Source organism: Equus przewalskii, chromosome 13 (assembly GCF_037783145.1).
Source record: "Equus przewalskii isolate Varuska chromosome 13, EquPr2, whole genome shotgun sequence".
Lineage (NCBI taxonomy): Eukaryota > Metazoa > Chordata > Mammalia > Perissodactyla > Equidae > Equus > Equus przewalskii.
In genome coordinates this window covers 27,139,300-27,159,061 of record NC_091843.1, presented here as the reverse complement: position 1 = coordinate 27,159,061, position 19,762 = coordinate 27,139,300, and the positions used below count along the sequence as shown (strand labels likewise).

The following is a 19,762-nucleotide window of genomic DNA, read 5'->3' as shown; positions in this document are numbered from 1 at the left end:
GGTTGATTTTCCGATGGTCAGGCCTTTCTAAGTTGCTCACTGACTCCTCCACCCCCCTGCCCAGATTCCAATTCAGAAGAGGCCCTTCCTGCGTCAGTGAAAAACAAGTATGAAGCCATGGATTTTGACAGCTTGCTGAAGGAGGCCCAGCGGAGCCTGCATTGATAACAGCCTTAACCTTCGAGGATATACCTCAATACCTCAGACAAGGCCCTTCCAATATGTTTACGTTTTCAAAGAAATTAAGTATATGAGAAGGCGAGAGAGCGAGCGCGTGAGAGAACACACGTAAGAGAGAGAGAGAGAGAGACTTGAAACTGCTGTCCTTTTAAAAAAAATCAATGTTTACATTGAACAAAGCTGCTTCTGTCTGTGAGTTTCCATGGTGTTGACGTCCCACTGCCACATTAGTGTCCTCGCTCCTGACGGGTTGTCCCGGGTGCGCCTCCAGTGCTGGGTCGGTCACCCATCTCCCCTTCCTTCCCGACCGACTTCCCCTCGTAGACATGCAGCCATGTTCACCATGACATTTCTTGTCTGTAGTGTGTGATGATGAAATTGTTACTCGTGAATAGAATCAGGATTATAAACTCATTTTTAATTGAAGAAAAAAAAGTATATCCTTAAAATAATGTATTTATGGCTCAGACGTTCTGTGCCTGGGATTATTGTATCGCTTCCTTGGTTTTTAACTATGCACTGTCATGAGGTGTTTGCCACTGGGCTGCTGTGCTCCCTTTGCCAGAACGCCCCCGAGGTGCTGGGTGGCCAGCAGGCTGGTCCCCGGGGAGGCACGGCCTGCAGCCACGACTAGGAACCATGGAGACAGGTTTCTGGGCCTCTTCTGCCAAGCCCTGCCCTTCTCTCATCCAGCAGCTTTGGGTCTGGTTACAATCAGAGCCCTCATCTGGTGCCCAGCTCATGCTAGAGTTTGTGCCTGGCCATGAGTGCTCAGATCCTCACGGGCTTGTAAGGGAGGCATGTGAGCTGCATTATTTCATTTTTTCCAGGGGAGGCAGGTAGTGCCCCGAGAGGCAAAATGACTTGCCCACGGTCTCACGGCCAGGGAGAGGGCAGAGCAGCGACCCAGCCCAGGCCTCCTGTTTCCTGCAGGACTTATGCTCCTGCAGTCACTGGGGTAAAGATGCAGAGTTTCAGGGGCTGGTGGAAGTGAATTCAGCTAAATTGGGCAACAGGCTAGATGCCTAGGGGCTCATTTTGGGAGTTAAGTCAACAGCTAACTCGCCAGCCTTAGGCGAGTTCAGGCTCTGGCACGTGTCTTGATCCAAGGGGTCCTGTGGTTTGCCTACACCTGTGGACACACCATCAGAACTTTAGTGACACACCTAGAGTGGCATGGGCAGGTGATCTGGGAGCAGTCATCCTTTCTGGGCCAGCCACCAACCCATCCTACTCCCTTCAGCTTGTGTTTCCCTTTCCCTCGCCTGAGAAGTTGTTTTGGTGGCGGGGGCCACAGAAGGGAATGGGAGGGGTGGAGGCGGGGTAAGACAATCTCCAAGCTCCTTTTCAACTTAGAGCACATTCTAATCAGGCTTCACTTTAAAGTTTGTGTTCTTGAGTGATGGCAAAGCCACGTCCAGCTTGGATGTTCTGCGGGTGCCTTGGAGGCTGTTCAGGAGGGAGGGCGTGGCCAGCAGGGTGTGGGCACATTGCTTCTGCTTCAGACAAATCAAGCACCTCCAACTTGATCTCTTTCAGACATCAGGGTTCCCTGGGAAGTTTTTGTATTTAAAAGAAAAAAGGCCCTGCTGCTTTAAAAGCGTTTGAAACTGACTTATTAAACTAAACAAGCTAATTTAATATATTCCTAGTGCCAGGCCTAGTCCTCTGAGAATTGGTAGTTGATTTTTTTTTTTTTAAGATAATCAAATACCTCAGTAGGTAAACTGGGCTGATGAACTTGTCCTAGGCGATAAGTATACTTCAAGCCCATGGAGAAGGGTGGAGGAGACAGGCTTTAGCAGGAATAGAGAATTTGAGCACCTGTGTGTCAAGTCATTGACTTCTCTGGGTCCCAATTTTCTTTTCTGTGAAATGGACTGAGGGAGAGAATGAGGCAAGTTGATCTGCAAAGTCCCTGCCAGCTCTAACAGTCTTAGTTTCTATGAAGGCATGGTCTAGCTCAAGATGGCAGATTCATGGCATGTGCACCACTACTCCTACATCCTTGGCCAGTGGCAGGCATAACTAATTGACCACAGCACTCATGTTCTTTGAGCTCAGTCATGCTATTGGAATCCTCAACCCAGTGGTCTGGGCAGCCATTACTAATTGATCAGAGTTTAACCTATTCGACATCCTGGCCTATCTTTGAAAGGTTTCCATCACACAGAAACATATGGTGGCTGGGTTTCATGCTGGCCCATCCCCGTCTGTCATACCCTGATCTATGAGAAAAAAGTCCCCTAAAGCCATTCCCTGGCACAGGACTCCCAATACTACTGTGACACACAGTCCCATTTGGGACCTGGGGTGGGGGTGGGGAGGGGAATAGTGGACATGAACGTGTTTGGGAAAGGCAGGGTTTATGAGGATGGACACCAAAAAAGGGACTTTCCACAGCACAGACCTGAACATTCTAAATTCCTTTTATAGCTGTTCACTGCCTAGCACACAGTAGGCACACAGTACGTGGTTATGGAATACAATGGAATCAAATCGAATTTAAATCCATCTGCTGCCTCCCCTAAGGCCTCGTTTGCACCGAGGAGTAACCTGAGTTCACTGCGCGGAAGCCGGTGGGAAAGCACTCTCTGGATTCAGAGTTGGACTCGGTCCCCTCTAAGCCCCTCCTCTGGGCTTCTTCCTCCATTGCACTAGGCCAGAGGCTCTCCCGTGGGCAGGTGGTACTTTAGGGTAAAGAAATGCAGATTTTTAGGGAAGGACAAGTTTCTCCCTCCCCTCTTCTGGGTCAGCTGAAGCTGCCCTTTCACTTCAGATTAGTGCAGGGCACCTATTTCTTAGACATTGGCCCTTGAGCAGAGCAGAGATCTGAGTGTGGCGTTGGGACATAAGGTCAGAGCTGGGGGCCGGTGATGGGAGAGGATGCCTTCCAAGAGCATCGAGCAGTTTCTGCTTACCATCCAGTATGTAAAAGGCTACAGGTTCTAAAACTGGCTGACCCTGCAGACAACCTCAATCCGGAAGACTCATTCGGTGCTGTGTATTATTTATCAAGGAGACTCCAAGGTCTCTCCAGGAAAACTAGTCAACCTTGGTCTCTTTCCCACCAAATTAAGGAGTAACCCAGAGGGAGCAGCTGCCATTGGCAACCATCTCGTTGTAGCTCTGTCCTAGTGTTTGCTCTCGATGATGTTTACATGTGACTGCCATAAAAGCTTACTGTAGACTGTGTCGATAGCCGCCCACACAGGGCAGGTTGTACTGTCTGTCTCTGTGCCGTGCTGGTGTCTCCCAAAATGTCTGATCCAACCGCTAAGTGGAATTCTTCCATCTCCTTCCTCAGTCTACAAGACTGAATCAGAATCCTCATTCTCGGGGGCTCTGGTTACCGAAGGAAAATGCATCAAAGAGGTAAAGGATATGAGTGGATGGAGTGCAGCTAAGCCCCACCCCCAGTCCTGCTTACCCCATCACAGCTTGCCCCCCCAACCTGAGAACTGCTTGGAGTCAAAAAGCACCAGTCAGGTGTCTGCATCTGCCATGAGATCTCACAGCATTGCGTGTGGAATGTGCTCAGCAGAGAGGCAGGGCTCCGGGGGGCTTTGGGGCTGGGAAGAGGGAAGAAGGAATGCTCTGAGCTTCGAAGACTCAGTACCCGAGTCCTGATGTGGGAAGAGATGCAACAGGAAGTCTTTCATTGCCTAAAGCCTATGCTTGTTGATGTTCTGAGAGAGATTTCTTCTAGGCGTGTGCAACACGCATGCCGAGGCCACTGGGCAGGTGGTGAGTGGAGGGGGCAGGAGGCACTGACGTGTGATCCTTCTGCGTGAACAGGTGGGAACCCCATCCCAGGCCTCGGGTTCAGTTGAAGTCACAGCTGAGCCTGCAGCTTGAGAGCTGGGTCATCCCAACGGTGAAGCAGAATCAGCCCCAGAGGATTTGTGATATGACCAAGGAAAGACATTGGATGGACAGTAGCAGATAAAGTGAACCTAATAGTTTGATTGGCCAAAGAAAGGGGACCCGCTCACCCTTCCCACTGGGGCAGAAGGAGACCCATTAGTACTTCTGTGCAACATGTGTAAGCTGGCCCCCAAGTCCCTGAGGCATTTGCACACACGAGTGGGCTCCAGGGCTACTTGCCGAGTCCAGAGGTACAGGGTGAATGGAGGGAGAGCTTGGGAGCTGGGAACCCACTTGCACAGGGATGCCCTTGACCCAAAACAGGCACGGGGTCAGGGGAGCCCCTGGGAGCCAGCTGCAGGATGTCCAGGAGGTAGCCAGAAGCTAACTTTGCATTGAACCAATAAAAGCACTTTGAGAAAACCACAACACTGCAGCCTGGCTCCATGTCTCTATGCTGGCAAACGTAGGTCTCCTTTGGCTGTGTGAGGTCCTCTCCTAGGGACTGGGACACAGGGTCAGCAGGGGGGCTGGTGCGAGGGAGGAGAGAGCTGAGAGGCCTTCCTAGATACTAGCAGCAGGAGAACCAATCCTAGGTGGCCCTTTGCTGGCCTCTTTGTTGGAGGCCCTAGAAACAGGAAATGGTGAGTTTCAATCTTGGTACCTACTTTTGTAAAAAAAAAAAAAAAACAAAACCAAACAAAAAAAATTAAAACAGCCCGACTGATTGATTGAAATGTGTTTGTGGAGCAAGTCATTTAACTGTAAGCCATCTCGGAGTGAGAAACCCAGTGTTTCTTACTTGCCATGTCATCTTGGGCCCTTGTTTCCTCATCTAGCAAAATGAGAATATTGGATGGGATGAGCACTAAGGCCCTTTCACCTCTGACGGGCTCAGATTCCCATGCTGGAGCATCGGGCATCCATCACCAACCGGCGAAACCAATTCCCTTCTCTGGCTGAGCTGAGCTCGTGTTCAGGGGGAGACTGCTCGCTCGGCAAGGTCACCAAGCAGCAACAGACTCAAACGCACACAGTCCTGGCTGAGTTACCTTATTCCAGGAGGCCCACTCCCCAGGGCAGATCTAAGCCATAGTTTCTGGTGGGGACGGTGAGAAGTTAACCCCCAGCGCGGCTAGGTGGCGATGTCGAATCTCACATTAGCCTTGTCAGCGTCCCCACCGAACAGCTTTTAATCCGAATGTTGTGACCACTTGGCTGTTTCTCTCTTGCTCTCAGACAATACTAGCAATACACTTGTGTTTTCAAAACAGCTTAACTTAGGGCACTTTTCGCACATTTCTTTCAAATGATTGTAAAACATATGGGACAACAGGAGGCACTGATCCCACTGAATGTGTTTAGGGCAGCTTTTGTTTTCTGTTTCTTTAATGGTATAGCAGCGGGGACTGAGGCTTCGAGATTGAGGGGGGGACAGATTCTCCCATATTCCGTTGCATCCGAATGCCTTGCACGTGCAGAAGCAGCACAGAAATCCAACTGCCCGAACTGGGGGCTTAGAAAAAATGGTTTTGCTGACGGTCAGTGTCTGGGCCGTGCACCCCCTCCCAAAGAGCTGTTTCTATAGCTAGAAACTGCTCTGTGCTGTATCTTCCGTCGAAGGATCCTCCAGGGAAGCCTGATAAAGCCTCCTCTTCCACTCTGCCAGCCTTGCTCCCGGGTGACTTGGAAAGGGACCGGTTGGTCAGCCTCCACCTCAGCACTTTGCCTTATCAATGTCTAGTCGCCATCTAGTGGCCAAAGACTGTATCCACCAGCTACCCAGATGGAAGGCAAATGAATCCTTTCTGCCACCTTGCTGTCCAACACCAACTTTGGGAAGAAAATGTAATGTCATGAGCAAACTGTCCATATGTTTAGAGCCCAGTGTCACACCAGACAGAAGACTCCAGAAGCAGCCACTTAGTAGATGCTCACGCAGATGCAAGTGCACTAGCTGTCCTGTGGGCAGAGGAGACAGGAGTGGACCCTGTGTCCGGGTGCCCGGGAGGGGTTTACTGTAACTGCAATACTGGCAGCCCAGCTGCTGTCCTTGTTAAGTGAACCTCTGCTAGGTGGCCTGCACTGTACCCTCGGGACAAGCCAAGAGGGTGGGTGTGAGGATTCTGTGCGGGGGCTGGCCATGGCCTTTGATATGGTCCACCAAATAGCCAAACAGGTTATTCTTTTGTTGTTAGTTTGTGTTTGTTTTAGTATTTTGTATTTAAAAATCTTGTCAAGTGTTTTTGTGTTAGGAATAAAAAGTCATAAACTCTTCCCAACTTTGTTTCTTGATGGATGTTCTGATTCCAAGAGAAACAGGTTGGAAATCTCAAGGGGCGTGTGGTCAGTGGAACAGAGAAGTGGACCACTTGGGTTTCCAGACGGTTTCTGGGGGAGATGACCACCCGGAAGTCTGGCTTGGTGCATTCTGCTCTGGAATTTGTACCCACCCCTTCACCTCCTTGTGCCAAGGTATTAGCATCGGCTTTGAGCATCTGCCTCTATCAGAGGCAGCTGCTAATGTTGAAACCAACACAAGATCCCTCTCCCCAACCCCAGGTTTCTAAAGAGACAGTGTCTGTAGCTAGCCTTAATCGACTGGGCAAGGTGGTCCCTATGGTCCCTTCCAGCGGTTCCAGATCTTGGACTCAAATCCTTTTCTCTTGGTGTGACCATGCAGCCTAGAGAATTCTGAGCAATAGGGAGTCAGGGCTTTCCCTGGCTCTGTGACAGGGTCAAACCAGGGAATGGCTAAACTTGTGAGTTTGGGCATCCCCAGGGGTACTACCATAGGGGGCATTATTTATTAGGAAGCTCAACAAGGTAACTACAGCCTGGGGTGCATGAGCGCAAGGCTGTGTGTGTGTGTGTGTGTGTGTGTGTGCGTGTGTGTGTGTGTCTGCGTGTGCACGCCTGTTTGTGTGTATGTGTGGAATTACATTGATGCATTTCTTGAGAAAGGTGCAAGAATTTCACCTACACAGAGGGACACATCTGCTTTGTTATTTATAATAGAAAGCTAAATTTTAATTTTTTAAAGGACACTGCTACTGATTGAGAATCGAGTTTTTAGTTTTGCTATTTTTTTTAATTGGTAGAGGATTTTTATATATTTTTTCCATTTTGTTGGGTTGTGTCCTTATTTATATAAATACTTTATCTGTAAGAGGCAAGGAAGAAACCTTCCTTGCTTTTAATTATTGTGGTCGTCATCCCCCCCTATTTTATTTCTGGTGTGATTTATCTGTCTTACCTTCTAAATGAGAAAATGTTTTCCTGTATTTGTACATTGTCAGATTCTATAGTTTCATAGATAATTTAACCAAATTGCTCTATGTATTATTATTCCGTGAGTATAAAGTTCTATTTTAACGTCTGTAAATACTCCAGAACTGGCTTCTTTTCTCAAACTCCTGCTGTGGAGTTACTGTTTACATCACAAAAACTGTAGAATCTCTATGCTCATGTACTGTAAATAGTGAAGTGATCTGCTTATAAATAAACTTAACAAATACACTATGGAGATTAAAGAAAATACCACCCACAGCCCTGCCCAGGTGTGTCTTTATTAGTCCTGCGTGTTCGTTGAGGGACACTCTGGCCATGACATGGGGAAGGATTCTGGTTTCAGTGTCACCTTCTCAGAGAAAACCCCGATCAAGGGATGCTGCCCACCCCCCCAACCCCGAGACTCTCCTTCCTTTTTCCTCCCTCACAGCACTTTTCATGGATCCTAAGGGGCCATTCAGACTTCTCTCCCGTAACCGATGTCCCTGTACCGGCTTTGCCACGACTTTATAAAGGGAGACCCTTTCCCAACAGGGTCTCCCTTGTCTTGGGGTACCAGCTGTTTCACACAAGCACACTCAACGCTAAATACATGTGCTCAAAGAGATACTTTGACATGGTTTCAGGCAAAAACTCACCAGTTGACAACTACAAAACGGTTTCTGGTCAGAGGATGTGGAGAACAGGTTGGAACTGTGCACCGTGTTTGGGTGAATCGAGACATTTTGCTCACTTCTCCGACGAGAGCAGTGAAGAAGTGGCGCCTTCCAACACTCAGGCTTGGGGGTGTGTGTGTAATTTCCTCAGTTTCAAAGCACTCTTGGATTTAGCCTTTATTTGGCACTAAAACTACTTTAGTTTTATTTTTAAGTGCAGTCGGAATGCACGATCCCCCTGTGCCCCCAAAGGGTGGAAACGTTAGTGAAGAAAGTTATACGCAAACAAGAACAGGTACAGTAAGCCATTCCATTTCATGTTATATGCAAACTATTTTCAAGTAGTTGTTTATTACCTACATAAACTAGTTCTTGTGCAGGTGATTTATTTCCTCAACCAGGAAACTGTTTGGATTTCTTTGGTTGGAAGGGAGCACATCGTGATTTTCCCTTTAAAGTGAATGGAGGGGTTTCCACATTGCAGCAGGTTCGCTGCCATGGATGAGAGTGATTGATTGCTCAGTGTCTGTCACCCCCTCGCCAGGCGTCAGCCCCAGGAGGGCATGGCTGCTTCTCCATTCACTGCAGGGTGCCCAGGCCCACTGATCAGGAATTCCTGGATGGGCGAGTGAGCGGCTCCTATCCGTGGCCTGTTGACTATACACACACAGCTGGGGAGGCAGCCCAGCCGCAGAGTCACAGGAAATAATCCCTTCAAAGATGCAGTCAATGGTGCAAGGACCCCAAGACCTGCGTTTGAGACCCAACTCTGCCGCTTCTGTATTGTACCAACTTGGACAAATCACCTCTTTGGCCCCTGGTTTCCCCAACTATGAAACAAGATGATTTGCTTAGATGAACTCAGAGGTCCTTTATGTTCTAAAAAAGCTGATTCTCTGACGCAGTATAGTGCAGGGGAACTGGTTACAAGCTGGAAGTCTGGTGTCAGGCTGCTTGGCTTTGAGTCCTGACTCCACCACTTATCAGCTGGATGTCCTTGGGCAGCTTTCTTAACCTCTCTGAATCTCCACATCATCATGTGAGAAGTGGGGCTAGTAATAGTTTCTACCCTATAGGGTTGTTGAGAGGATGAAATTAGGTCATGCTGGGTACCTAGGACATCGTAGGCACTTAATCGACATTAGGTGTAGTCCTCATCATGCACAGTCTCATTCTACCCATAGCCCTGGGAGAGGCCTGGCAAGGATTAAGACCTTTGTTTGAAAGATGGGGAAGCCAGGGAGAGCAGAGGGAGGCAGCCCAAGGGACAGAGCCAGGACCAGCAGCATCCCCTGTATGTTCTTGGGTGACACTTATCTCTCCTGTTTACCCTGCAGCTTAACCACTACATGTGACGTGGTTAGGGACATGCCTCTGCTTAGAAGACCACTGCTCTGAGCGTGCCGATGTCCAGAGGGTGGAAAATCTAGCTTGAGAGCTAAAAGAAGAGGGTTCCAGGCTCAGCTCCCTACGGACATCATGACCTGCAAATATGTGTGGGGCCCATGCGTCAGGGGCCCTGATTGATGTGGTGTAGGAGTCGCGGGGCCGTGCGCCCTGGACACGGTGTTCTCTGTGACCTTGGGTATCTGCTTCTGGAGGGAAGCCGGGGAGCTGTGCCAGGAACTTGGCCCAGCCCACCCCCTCGCTGGCCTTCAGTTTCCTCTTCTCTATAAAAAGGGAGGTTAGCGTCCATCAGTACTAACGGTTTGGAGAAACCACGTGTTCCTCCTCAAAGCAACTGCTAATATATTAATTTCTGCATAACCTCTGTTTGGGAGGAAGAGACGTTCTAGAGCCAACGTCCGCTTACAGGAGAACAGCGGACAGAGGAATGCGTTTTACGCCCCCACAAGGAAGCAAAGGGACAAATCCCGAACATGGGACAACTGACCCTGTTTCTGCAGCAAGTCACTGGCAAAGAAAAAACAGGAGGGAGCACTGTGTCGGTTAAAAGAGACCCAAGAAACAACAACTGAAAGTCACCCTCGTTTGGATCAGACTCAAGCAAACCAACTCCTAGACATTTTTGCAACAATGCGGGAGAGTTGATTAAGGGCTGACGTCATAAGTCGGGTTCCCCAGGAAGCAGCCCCTGCAATGGGCTGAGTCTGCAGGGTGCTTATTAGGGAGCACCCTGGGACCAACACCTGGGGAGGGGAAGAGAGTGGAAGAGGGCAGAGGGGGAAGCTGAGCTGCCACACGAGCCCAGCGGCAGCCTTGGTGGACCCCACGGGGAGTCCTGGAGCTAGATTGGCCCTGCAGAGTTGGGCCACGTTGGGCCAAGATGGCCAGGCCTTAACACCCGGCATAGATCTGTCATTGGGTGTAGGCCACCCTGGGAAAGGGCATGACCTTGGGCAAATTGTCTCCCTGCCACTGACGTATTCCCTGAAGGGCTGACCCTGAGGGCTGTTTGCTGACGGCACTCAGCCACTGGGGCCACAGGTCTCTTACGGAAAGTACAGCTCATCACAGCATCTACCACAACCTGACATTAGCTGTTCATCTGTTGCATGTGATAGCCATGTGGTTATGTTAGAAAACACCCCTATGTCTTTAAAGACGTGTAATGGAGGAGTGAAATGATATGTCTGGAATTTGCTTTTCAATACTAAAGCTAAGAAAAAAATGAAAAATATAAAAGGATGGATGAAGCAAATGTGGCAAAATCTTGATACTGGAATCTGGGTGACGGTTGGTGGGGATTCATTGTATGATTCTCTACCTTTGACTGAAAATTTTTATAATAAAATGGAAGTATAAGAACAAAAATGCTTCTCAGCAGGCAGGTGAATCCGACATTAATTAAATGTTTAATTGATGTCTATGAAAGCTAGAATGTTGGCTTTAGTGCAATAAAAAGTTCTCAAGGCTGAAAAAATGTTTGAAAGCCACTAGATAAGATATAAGCTAAATTCTCTTTCACCTTTGAAGTCCTAGCTCTCTTTTACTTCTCAATAAGGTGTGCCGTTTTCCACTGGCTCTGGGAACCTCTTCCCACGAAGGCTGGCGCCATTCCAGTCAGCCGACCCCCTTAGTGCTACTGGATGCAGCACGACTTGGACGCAGGTGCGCCCCCTCCTGGGCCGGCGCTCCTCCCGGGCTGATTTCCCGCGGCTGCTGCAATCAGACGGGAAAGAGAACACACCGGGGGAGAGGAAGTTGCAGGGGGCTCCCCCTTTACCCTGGTTTGGACAAGAGTTGCAAACTCAGGGGTTTTCAGAGGCCAACAGATCATCACAACGAAGAGGGCAAGCCAAGTGTAAGGTGAATCAGAGGAACCAAGAATGTTTCTCTACACTAAGAGAAAAAGCAGCAGAATCGTGATGATAAATGGCAACCAACACTTGGCACCAATGTCTGGGAGACAACAGGGAGTGGTGGAGATTGTGACAAACTGGAGAGACGCCCCTGTCTTATCTAAAGGGAGCAGGTGACACTCAGCTCCAGCTAATTAATGTCATGCAGAAATGTAGACTGGTGTGGCCAAATCTTGATCTTTTAAGAAGAAATGCTGGAAATCCGGATTTTTAAAATCTGAAATATCCCAATTTAAAAATATGGACAGCAAACTCATTAAAAAAGATGTAGGCCAAGCAAAAGACATCCGCAGGCCATAATTTTGCACAGCATAACCTGCCACTAGCCCAAAAGATAATTTGTGCAAATTAGAAAAACTTGCATCTTCCTCAGGACACTTTACTGCCATTTTCTGGAAAATTGTAATAACAATGCAAATCTCTGATGACTGTAATGTATAGGACGCCTCCTGGAGCTGTGAATAAGCACGACTTGCAAAACCATCCGTGGTAGCCCCACATTTGCAGCCACCAGTTTAGAATCACCCCACACTGCCCAGAGTGGAGCTGGAGACCTGACTGTGCCCACGTTAAGAAGGTGTGTAGAGGGACTGGTGTGCAGAGCAGGGTCATCAGGGTGGGGTGGGGACTAGAAGCCATGTCCTGTGAGGGACCCAGAATCACATGACCAGTAAAAGAAATGACCTGGGGGAGGGGAATGTGCTGTGGATGGGGAAGAGTTGGAACAAACAAATCCCATTTGATTCCTGAAGGCAGGACTGTGGCCACTAGGTGGAGGTTTCAACAAGGAGAAGAATTTCAGTTCAAGGAAGAGCATTCTAATAGTGGTATTGAATGAGGATGTCATGTAAGGTAGTGAGCACTCCATCACTGGGAGCGTGCAAGCAAATGCTCGTGATGATATAGACAGGATTCAAACATCAGACAGAAGGCTGAAAATATGATCTCTAAAATTCCTTCCAACCAATAATTCTCAGTTTTTCTCCTTTGTCCCTGGGTAGGGCCCTATGTCCAAAGCCTTAGAATTGGAATCTGTCCTACATTGGTTGGGAGGCAGTTGGGGAAGCCTTGCCGGGAGTGTCAATCTTGGGAATCAGGCTCTGCCACTTACGGTGTGACTTGGCCATGATACTTCACCTTAGTGAGCCTCAGTGCCCTTATACATAGAATGGGGCCAATAGGTTGTGGGGAGGCCTGAATGGGACCACGTGTGTGAGGCACTGCGACCAGCCAGGCACACTGTGAGCACTCAGTGTAGGGGAGGACGGGGCGCCCCGTGATCCCCCTTCCACAAACCTTGCTTGCCTCCCTGCTGGTTCTGCTTCTCCTCCTCCAGCACCTTCATCTTGGCATCGTACTCGTCGGCAAGCGCCTTCCACTCCTTGCGGTTGTTGGTGATCCCATCCAGCATGGGTGTGATCTCCTCGTGGAAACGGGAGAATTCCTGGAAGAGAGAGAGCCTCTGGCACAGGGGCCATGCCCAGGGTCCAGGCTCCGGGGGAGGCACAGTGGCAATGTCCAGTACTGGAATGAGCTGCCTTGCGTAGCAGCCTCCCCATCACCCAGCGGGCTGCGTACTGATGCTGTGGGGCCTCCAGTCAACCAGATTCCATCCCTGCTTAAAACGCGCCTGTGGCCCCCCCAGCCTTCCGGACGAAGTGTGAACTCCTTCACAGGACTTTCAAACCCCTCAGACCCAGTGCTCTTCCCCCTCCACTATCCTGAATGCTCCAGGCCTTCCAAATCTCTGTCAGTCCCTCAGGGTATCTTTCCTTCTGTGGGTTCCACACAAGCTCTTCCCTTTGCTGGAACATTCTAACGTCCCCTCTTGTCCCTTGAAGCCTCCACTTAGATGTCACTTTCTCACGGAAGCCTCTTCTGACCCGCCAGGTAAGTCGAGTCGCCTATAAGAAGCTCCGGAGGCCTCTTTTCCCCATCTCACTCATGTACAGGCTCCCTTTGCCTGTCTCCCCGGGGGCTGTGAACTTGGAGAGGGTAGGGACATCGTTGAGGTGGCCCTGGCCCCGCACAGGGTCTGGGGCACAAAGACACTCAGTAAATATTTGCTTAGTGAAATCGGGATCTTTGACGAGGATTCTTAAGGTCTCTTAAGTCTAAGAGTAGAAATACTGCCTTTGAGCACCACATATTACAGTTTATGAAGCGCTTTATCCCCTTTGATCCTCAAAAACTCCTGTGAGGTGGAAAAACAAGATTCCCCGCTCCTAGATTTTAGGTGAGGAAATCAAGATGCAGATTGATGGAGTAGATTTGCCCAAGGTAAGAATGGCAGATCCAGGCCCCACTGCAGAGGTCCAGCCAGAGCCAGCGGGGCTCAGAGCCCCCTGGGTTCCATCCAGGCTCTGCCACAAGCTGTGGGACCTTGGGTAGGTCACCAACAGAGCTTAACCTCAGCCATGACATCAGGACAGTACAAGACCCACCTCCCAGGGTTGGTGTGATAACACACGTTGAGCGCCAGCCCAGTCTGCCTTGTGAACAATGTTACTGCTGACAGTGGAGACCATGGCTGCTCTGCCCGGTTGCTGAGAGGACCCCAACTAGACCACGTCATATCAGAGAGGCACATGCTCCCACTCTGGGAACATCTGCACCCCACCTTCCGAGCAGAAGGACTGCAGCTCACACAGCAGAAAGAGCCCGGTTCTAATCCTGTCTCATGGCTCACTCCAGTGACCCTGGCCCTGTCATTTGTCACCTCCTCATGTGTAACATGGCCAAAATAAAAATACCAAATGGGAAGTGGTACAGATAACAAGGATCTGGGAATGGTGGGTTCCTCAAGAGGGAGAATAACTTTCAGCAAGAGTTCAAAGAGGAATTCCGGATTCTGTTTTGACAATTGGGTTACTCCAACCTATCACACTTCCACCAACTAAGGACGTCAGGAGGGCATATGTCTGCTCTGCCTGCCCCTTCCCTGTCTGAAACCATTCTTAGTCATTTGTCCCACAACTATTAATTGAGCAGCTAGGGTGTGCAAAACTCCAGGCTCTGGCCTGGGTATATAATCACCCCAGACCCCACAGGGCTGTCCTGAGGACCAAATGCCACTGGAGATGAGAAGTGCTTTGTAACGTATCACCCATGGGTCATTTGCCAGGGTTTACTATTCCTGATATCATTTTGGAATCCTGGGTTGATCGAAGACATCTTGTTGGCTCTGAGGAAGCAAAGGGCCTACCTTGTAGACGAAGGTGCAGACGAAGTCAATGAAGCCGACCTGAAGCTTGGGGAGTTCGTCCGCCTTGTTTCTGTCCATCATGGGCTGTCACGGGGCAGAAAGAGTGAGCTGCACTGGGCTCCTCCTGGCATGATGCAGTCAGGGGGACCCACCCTACCTGTGAAGCATTCTTGCCCAAAGGAAAAGATCGAACCCGAAACTCATCAAGTTTCCAGATCTGACCAGCAGTTTGCAGGAAATACAGGGATAGAGGAACATGTTAAATAACACCACGAGGATGCAATCAACCAAATCCAGAAAATGGGAAACTATGCAACAAAAGACCCACCATCTTCAACAAATAAATGGCATACAAAAAAAAAAAAAAAAAAAAACAGGAGGAAACTCTACTGATTAAAAGAGATTTAAGAGACATAACAACTGGAGGGAGTGTGGTCCTTGATTGGATCCTGATTTGAGCAAATCAAACTAGATTATTTTTATTCTCCTATCAGGGAAAATGAACAGAGATTGGGGATTAAAGAATATTAAAGAATTATTACCAATTTTGTGAGTGCTATAATGGTACTGTGGTTGTGTGTGTGTGTTTCATCTCTTAGAGATACATGCTAAAGTACTTACAGAAAAAATGATAACATCTGGGATTTACTTTACTTCAATGGAAAGCTAAAAAAATGCATGGGGGAATAGATAAAACAAGCACGGCAGCCTATTGCTAATGGTTGAATCTGGCCGATGGGGACATACAGTTTGTTGACTCTTCTCTCTACATTTTAAAATGTTATAAAGAAAGGCAAGAGATACGAATCCCACTGGCTCTTGCTGTTCCTGTTCAGGATGCTGGTCCATTGCTCACAGCCCTCCACTCTCCCCCAGGCCCTGCCTAAGCTTCACAGTTGCCCCAGCATCCTTAGCACTGTTACAGGTTTAGCACATACCCATATCCATGGTTCTGTCCCCAGAATGTCTCTCCCTTTTCCCCGCCTCTACTTTCTAGCCCCGCCCTAGCTCAGGGCCCTCTGAACCCTCTAACTGGTCTCTGGTGGGGAGCCAACTGACTGTCCAGCCGAGTTAACTTTCAAGATCAATGGGTTCTCAGCTTTACAAAGTCTTCCCTTTGCACGCTCTGTGCTGTTAGAACAGGGCCAGGGAGGTGGACTCCTAGACTGCTGGAGCTGAAAGGGAAATCCAAGTTTCGGTGTCCACTTGTCAATCTCTACTTAACTGAGTGAGCTAAGATGTGGACATTAGAGCAGGATTCCCAAACTTCAGGAGGGCTTATTATTACCTAGGAGGGCACACAGTGCTGGGCCCCCTCCCAGAGTTTCTGCTTAGGTAGGTCTAGGCTAGGGCCTGTGAATTTGCATCTCTAACATGTTCCCAAGGAATGAGGTTGATGTTGGTCCAGGGACCACACTTTGGAGAGCCCCTGCCTTAGGAAAGGTCATCTCTATGGCAAGATCACACATCTCTATGTCGGGGGGCCCATCTGTGTCACAGGAAGGTCACAGATCTCCATTAGGATGGGATCACACCCCAGCATCAGGTTGACTTTCCCTCTCTACTCACAATGGGATTCTGCTGCAGCACTGAGCGCTCCAGGTCACCTTGTTCCCAGAATTCAGCCGCAACCAGCAGAGCTACCTGCAACAGGTAGACCCCCCCACTCCCGGAGTCAAGGCCCAGCCCCAACCCTCCTGCCCCTGTTCCCACCCAACTTGGGTTTCCAGCTTAGCAAAAACTTAACCCCACCTCTGCTCCCCCACCCTCACTTTGTTGTCATCATTGGAGAGGTCTTAGAGTAATTTCCATGTCTCGGACGAGGAGGATGGAGCAAAGGTGGAGCTGGGAGAGTCCAGGCCACATCAGCTGCTGCCACCCCTACTGAGACTCCCCTCCCCTTGGGTCAGGAGGAGCCCATACCTTGCTCTGCACCTCCCAGGGCTTGGTGATGGCTGAGAGATCACAGGCGGTCATCATCATGGCCCTGGGCACAAGGACACCTTCCATCAGTCCAGAAACATTTAAGCCTGCCAGTGCTGGTCAATTCCATCTGTCTCTCCTTTCTCTCCCCCACTAGTAGGTGACCTCAAGCCATTGTGAGGAGAGGGGTCACCGCCCTATTGCATCTTGAGGTTGGGCTTTGAGGTCGGACAAACTTCAAATCCCGCCCCGGTCAATTACCAAAGGTTTGACCTTGGGCAATTAAACCAACCTCACTAGGCCTCAGTTTCCTTACCTGTAATAATAGTACTTTCCTCATGGAGTGGGTGCAAGATTAAATGAGAAAATGTGTGTAAAAATCTTAGCATAGTGCCTGGACATACTACGTGCGCAGTAAACACTGGCGATTATCGTGAACATACACTGCGTTTTCATCATGTGCCGCGCACTGTTCTAGGCATTTCTAACATCAGTTTCATTTAAATCCCAACACATCCTGAGTTCCTTCTCTCCTGTCTAGGGTAGAACGGAGTTTCTCAACCTCCTTCTCATCATCCTCCTGGCTTCTCTGTCAATTTCAGACATTTTTTTCTATAACTGATCCATGATGAAGTTTTCAGGAAAGCACTGGATGTTTCCTTTTCTGGGCTGGAGAGATCATGTGAAAATCACTCCCACAGCTGGGGAAACACATTTAAGTGTTTTATAGACAGAGAGCTGGTGTGTGCGTGGAATCAGGGGGAGGACGCTTGGGCACCAGAAAAGCCCATCCAAAACCTCGTGCAGGGCCAGCCCTGGTTGCCTAGTGGTTAAGTTCAGCACGCTGTGCTTTGGCGGCCCCAGTTTGGTTCCCGTGCATGGACCTACATCACTCTTCTGTCAGTGGTCATGCTGTGGTGGTGGCCCACATACAAAAAGAGGAAGATTGGCAGTGGATTTAGCTTAGGGTGACTGTTCCCCAGCAAAAATATATATATAAAATAAAAATAATAAAAAATAAATAAAAACAAAGTCTTGTGCCCTAAGGACAGCACCACTCCCTTACGAGCCCTGGGGCCGAGGTGCTGTGCTAGGTGTTGGGGATCCAGAGAGGCCCACAGGGAGCTCACAGTCATTCAAGGAGCAGAGCAAAATGTCTGTCATCACAATGTGCTAAGTGGGATAGCAGAAAGAAGTACAAGGTGCAAAAAAAGAAAAAAAAGCAAAGGTGAGAGCAACTAGCTCAGCTCAGGGGGCATCCCATAGGTGACGGTGGAGCAGGGCCTCGCAGGGTGCATAGGAGCTCTCCAAGAGGGGGAAGAAAGGGTATAGTGGGCAGAGGCGCAGTAGAGAGTACTCAGGATTGCCAGGAGGTGACTGTAGGGAGTATTCATCTATCCATCCGTATACACCTGTGTGTGCCAGACACCAGGCAGAGACTGCTTCCCAGGGTCCCTGCTCTCAGGAGCTTGCAGACGTGCAGGGGAGTGGCACATTTATCACACAATTGAATGTAAACATGTAAACAACTGCTCTGAAGGAAAGGAGCTCCATGCTAGGAAAATGGGTCTGGGAGGTCAGGGAGGGCTTCCCGGAGGAAGTGATCCTGAGCAGATATCTGCAGGAGGTGTAGCTTGGTAAAGAAGGGAGAAGGGAAACACCTTCCAGGCAGAGAGAACATCCAGTTTCTGGAGGAAGGAAGTCTGGAGGAGGGAAACCCGGACATTCAAACAGCTGGAAGATGGGAAGAGCTCAGGGAGCAGGAGGGAGAAGGGTAAGAGGAGACCCAAGAGGTGAGCGGGGACCGGTGCGTGGCCAGGGGAGGTCTTCACGCTGATAAATAAGTAGCAAGCAATAGCATATATTGGAGTATCTGAGGAAGCCATTTGGTATAAAACTAATTTGGCCCAACCTTGTTTCTCCAAAAGGGCCTGACGTGGCCATTGAGCCTGCATTGTATATCTGCTCTAAGCATTTGGTATTAAGAACAAATGCCCTTAAGATAAAGACGCAACTTCCCCTACATTGGCATTTCCTTAAGGATAAGTATCTCTCCTAGGCTGGGGATTGATTGCTGCGCCCACCCTGTGACCACCCAGCTCCCAGACAACAGACCTGCTACCTGCTACGTGAATCGCGACAGCTACGCAGTCTCGTGACTGTTGTAAAAGGGACATTCCAACCACATGTGATACATGCTCTTTGAGGGTATGTACCCACACTGTACACCCCACTTCTTTGGTGCCCTTCCTTCCTTGGGGAAGGAAGGCCCCAGGCTAGTCCTCAGATCTGGCTCAGAATAAACTCATCCTAATTTTGATTTATAGATCCGTTATGGATTATTTGTGTCGACAATGCTAAGAGCAACAGGAAAAGCCATGGAAGAGTTTGGGTAGAAGGGTGAAGTGGTCAGATTTGCATTCTACAGGCGTCACTGTGGCTTCGGTGTGGAGGGGAAGGCCAGCAGGGAGCCCAGTTAGGGAGCTATTGCAGGATTCAGACAAGAGATGGAGGGGGCAATAAAAAGAAGTGTCCAGATGGACAAGGCATTTAAGAAGTTAACAGGGCTTGGGGATAGATTGGGTCAAAAACAGTTGAAAGTCGGCAATGTCATATGATTCAGTGTAATATATGCATCCGTCCTAAGGGTTATCATAACCATCACATAAGAGGATTTTGTAAGTGCACCCATTGTCGTCATCCTCATTATCCTCACCTTCATCACATTAACCATTCGTCCAGGGTCGCCCAGGTCATAGAGCTCAGCTGACTGAAGCAAGTTGAGCTCCTGCTCACCTGGCCCCTCCCCAAGTCAAATGTCTCTTCAACTCAGCTGTGCAGCTCAGTGGCTCCTGCCTGAGTCCTGAGAGCATTCCAGGCAGCCTGGACAGACATTCCAACACGCCCTGGAATTACACCAGACCTGGAGAGAGTGGCCTGCAGGGAAGGCCTGAGGGGAGCCTGAGAAGCTGTGGGTGTGTGGAAAAGGGGTGGGGTGACTTGGGTTCCAGTCCTTGATGCTCCACTGATGCCTGTGTGACCCCAGGTAAGTCACTTTGTCTCTCTGGGGCTCCCTTTCCTCCTTTGTAAAACATTACATCAGGAGCTGGCAAGCTTTTCCTGTAAAGGGCCAGATAGTAAATATCTTAGGTTTTGCAGACCCCCTGGTCTCTCTCCTCAGTCATTGTGATGTGAAAGCAGCTGTAGATAATCAAGTCAGGGTCACTGATCTGTTAGGCTGAGTGCCTAGGGCCCAGGGTACCTTTAGGGGCCCATGGAAATGTTTCAATCTTAATTTCATGTAAAATCAGAAGAAA

At 49.3% G+C, this 19,762-nt stretch overlaps 2 protein-coding genes across 5 annotated transcripts in view; one reads left to right on the top strand and one right to left on the bottom strand.

The window, feature by feature from the left end:
- The window catches only part of PPARGC1B (PPARG coactivator 1 beta), a 110,967-nt gene extending 103,371 nt beyond the window's left edge, over positions 1–7,596 (top strand). Inside the window, 1 exon segment of the mRNA XM_070570491.1 lies at positions 65–7,596. Coding sequence (XP_070426592.1) covers positions 65–165 — 101 coding nt within the window. The 3' untranslated portion in view covers positions 166–7,596.
- A 3,195-nt stretch (positions 7,597–10,791) lies between these two features.
- Positions 10,792–19,762, bottom strand: part of PDE6A (phosphodiesterase 6A) — a 60,004-nt gene continuing 51,033 nt past the window's right edge. For 3 of the 4 annotated variants that reach the window (XM_070569188.1, XM_008534085.2, XM_070569186.1), the window contains 5 exons: positions 16,446–16,509; positions 16,092–16,166; positions 14,523–14,606; positions 12,614–12,761; positions 10,792–11,117 (listed from right to left, as the gene is read on the bottom strand). In XM_070569188.1, the coding sequence (XP_070425289.1) occupies positions 11,038–11,117; positions 12,614–12,761; positions 14,523–14,606; positions 16,092–16,166; positions 16,446–16,509 (451 nt within the window). In that variant the 3' untranslated portion in view covers positions 10,792–11,037. The remainder of the gene's footprint in view (positions 11,118–12,613; positions 12,762–14,522; positions 14,607–16,091; positions 16,167–16,445; positions 16,510–19,762) is intronic. The other variant, XM_008534086.2, reaches the window with a different exon arrangement.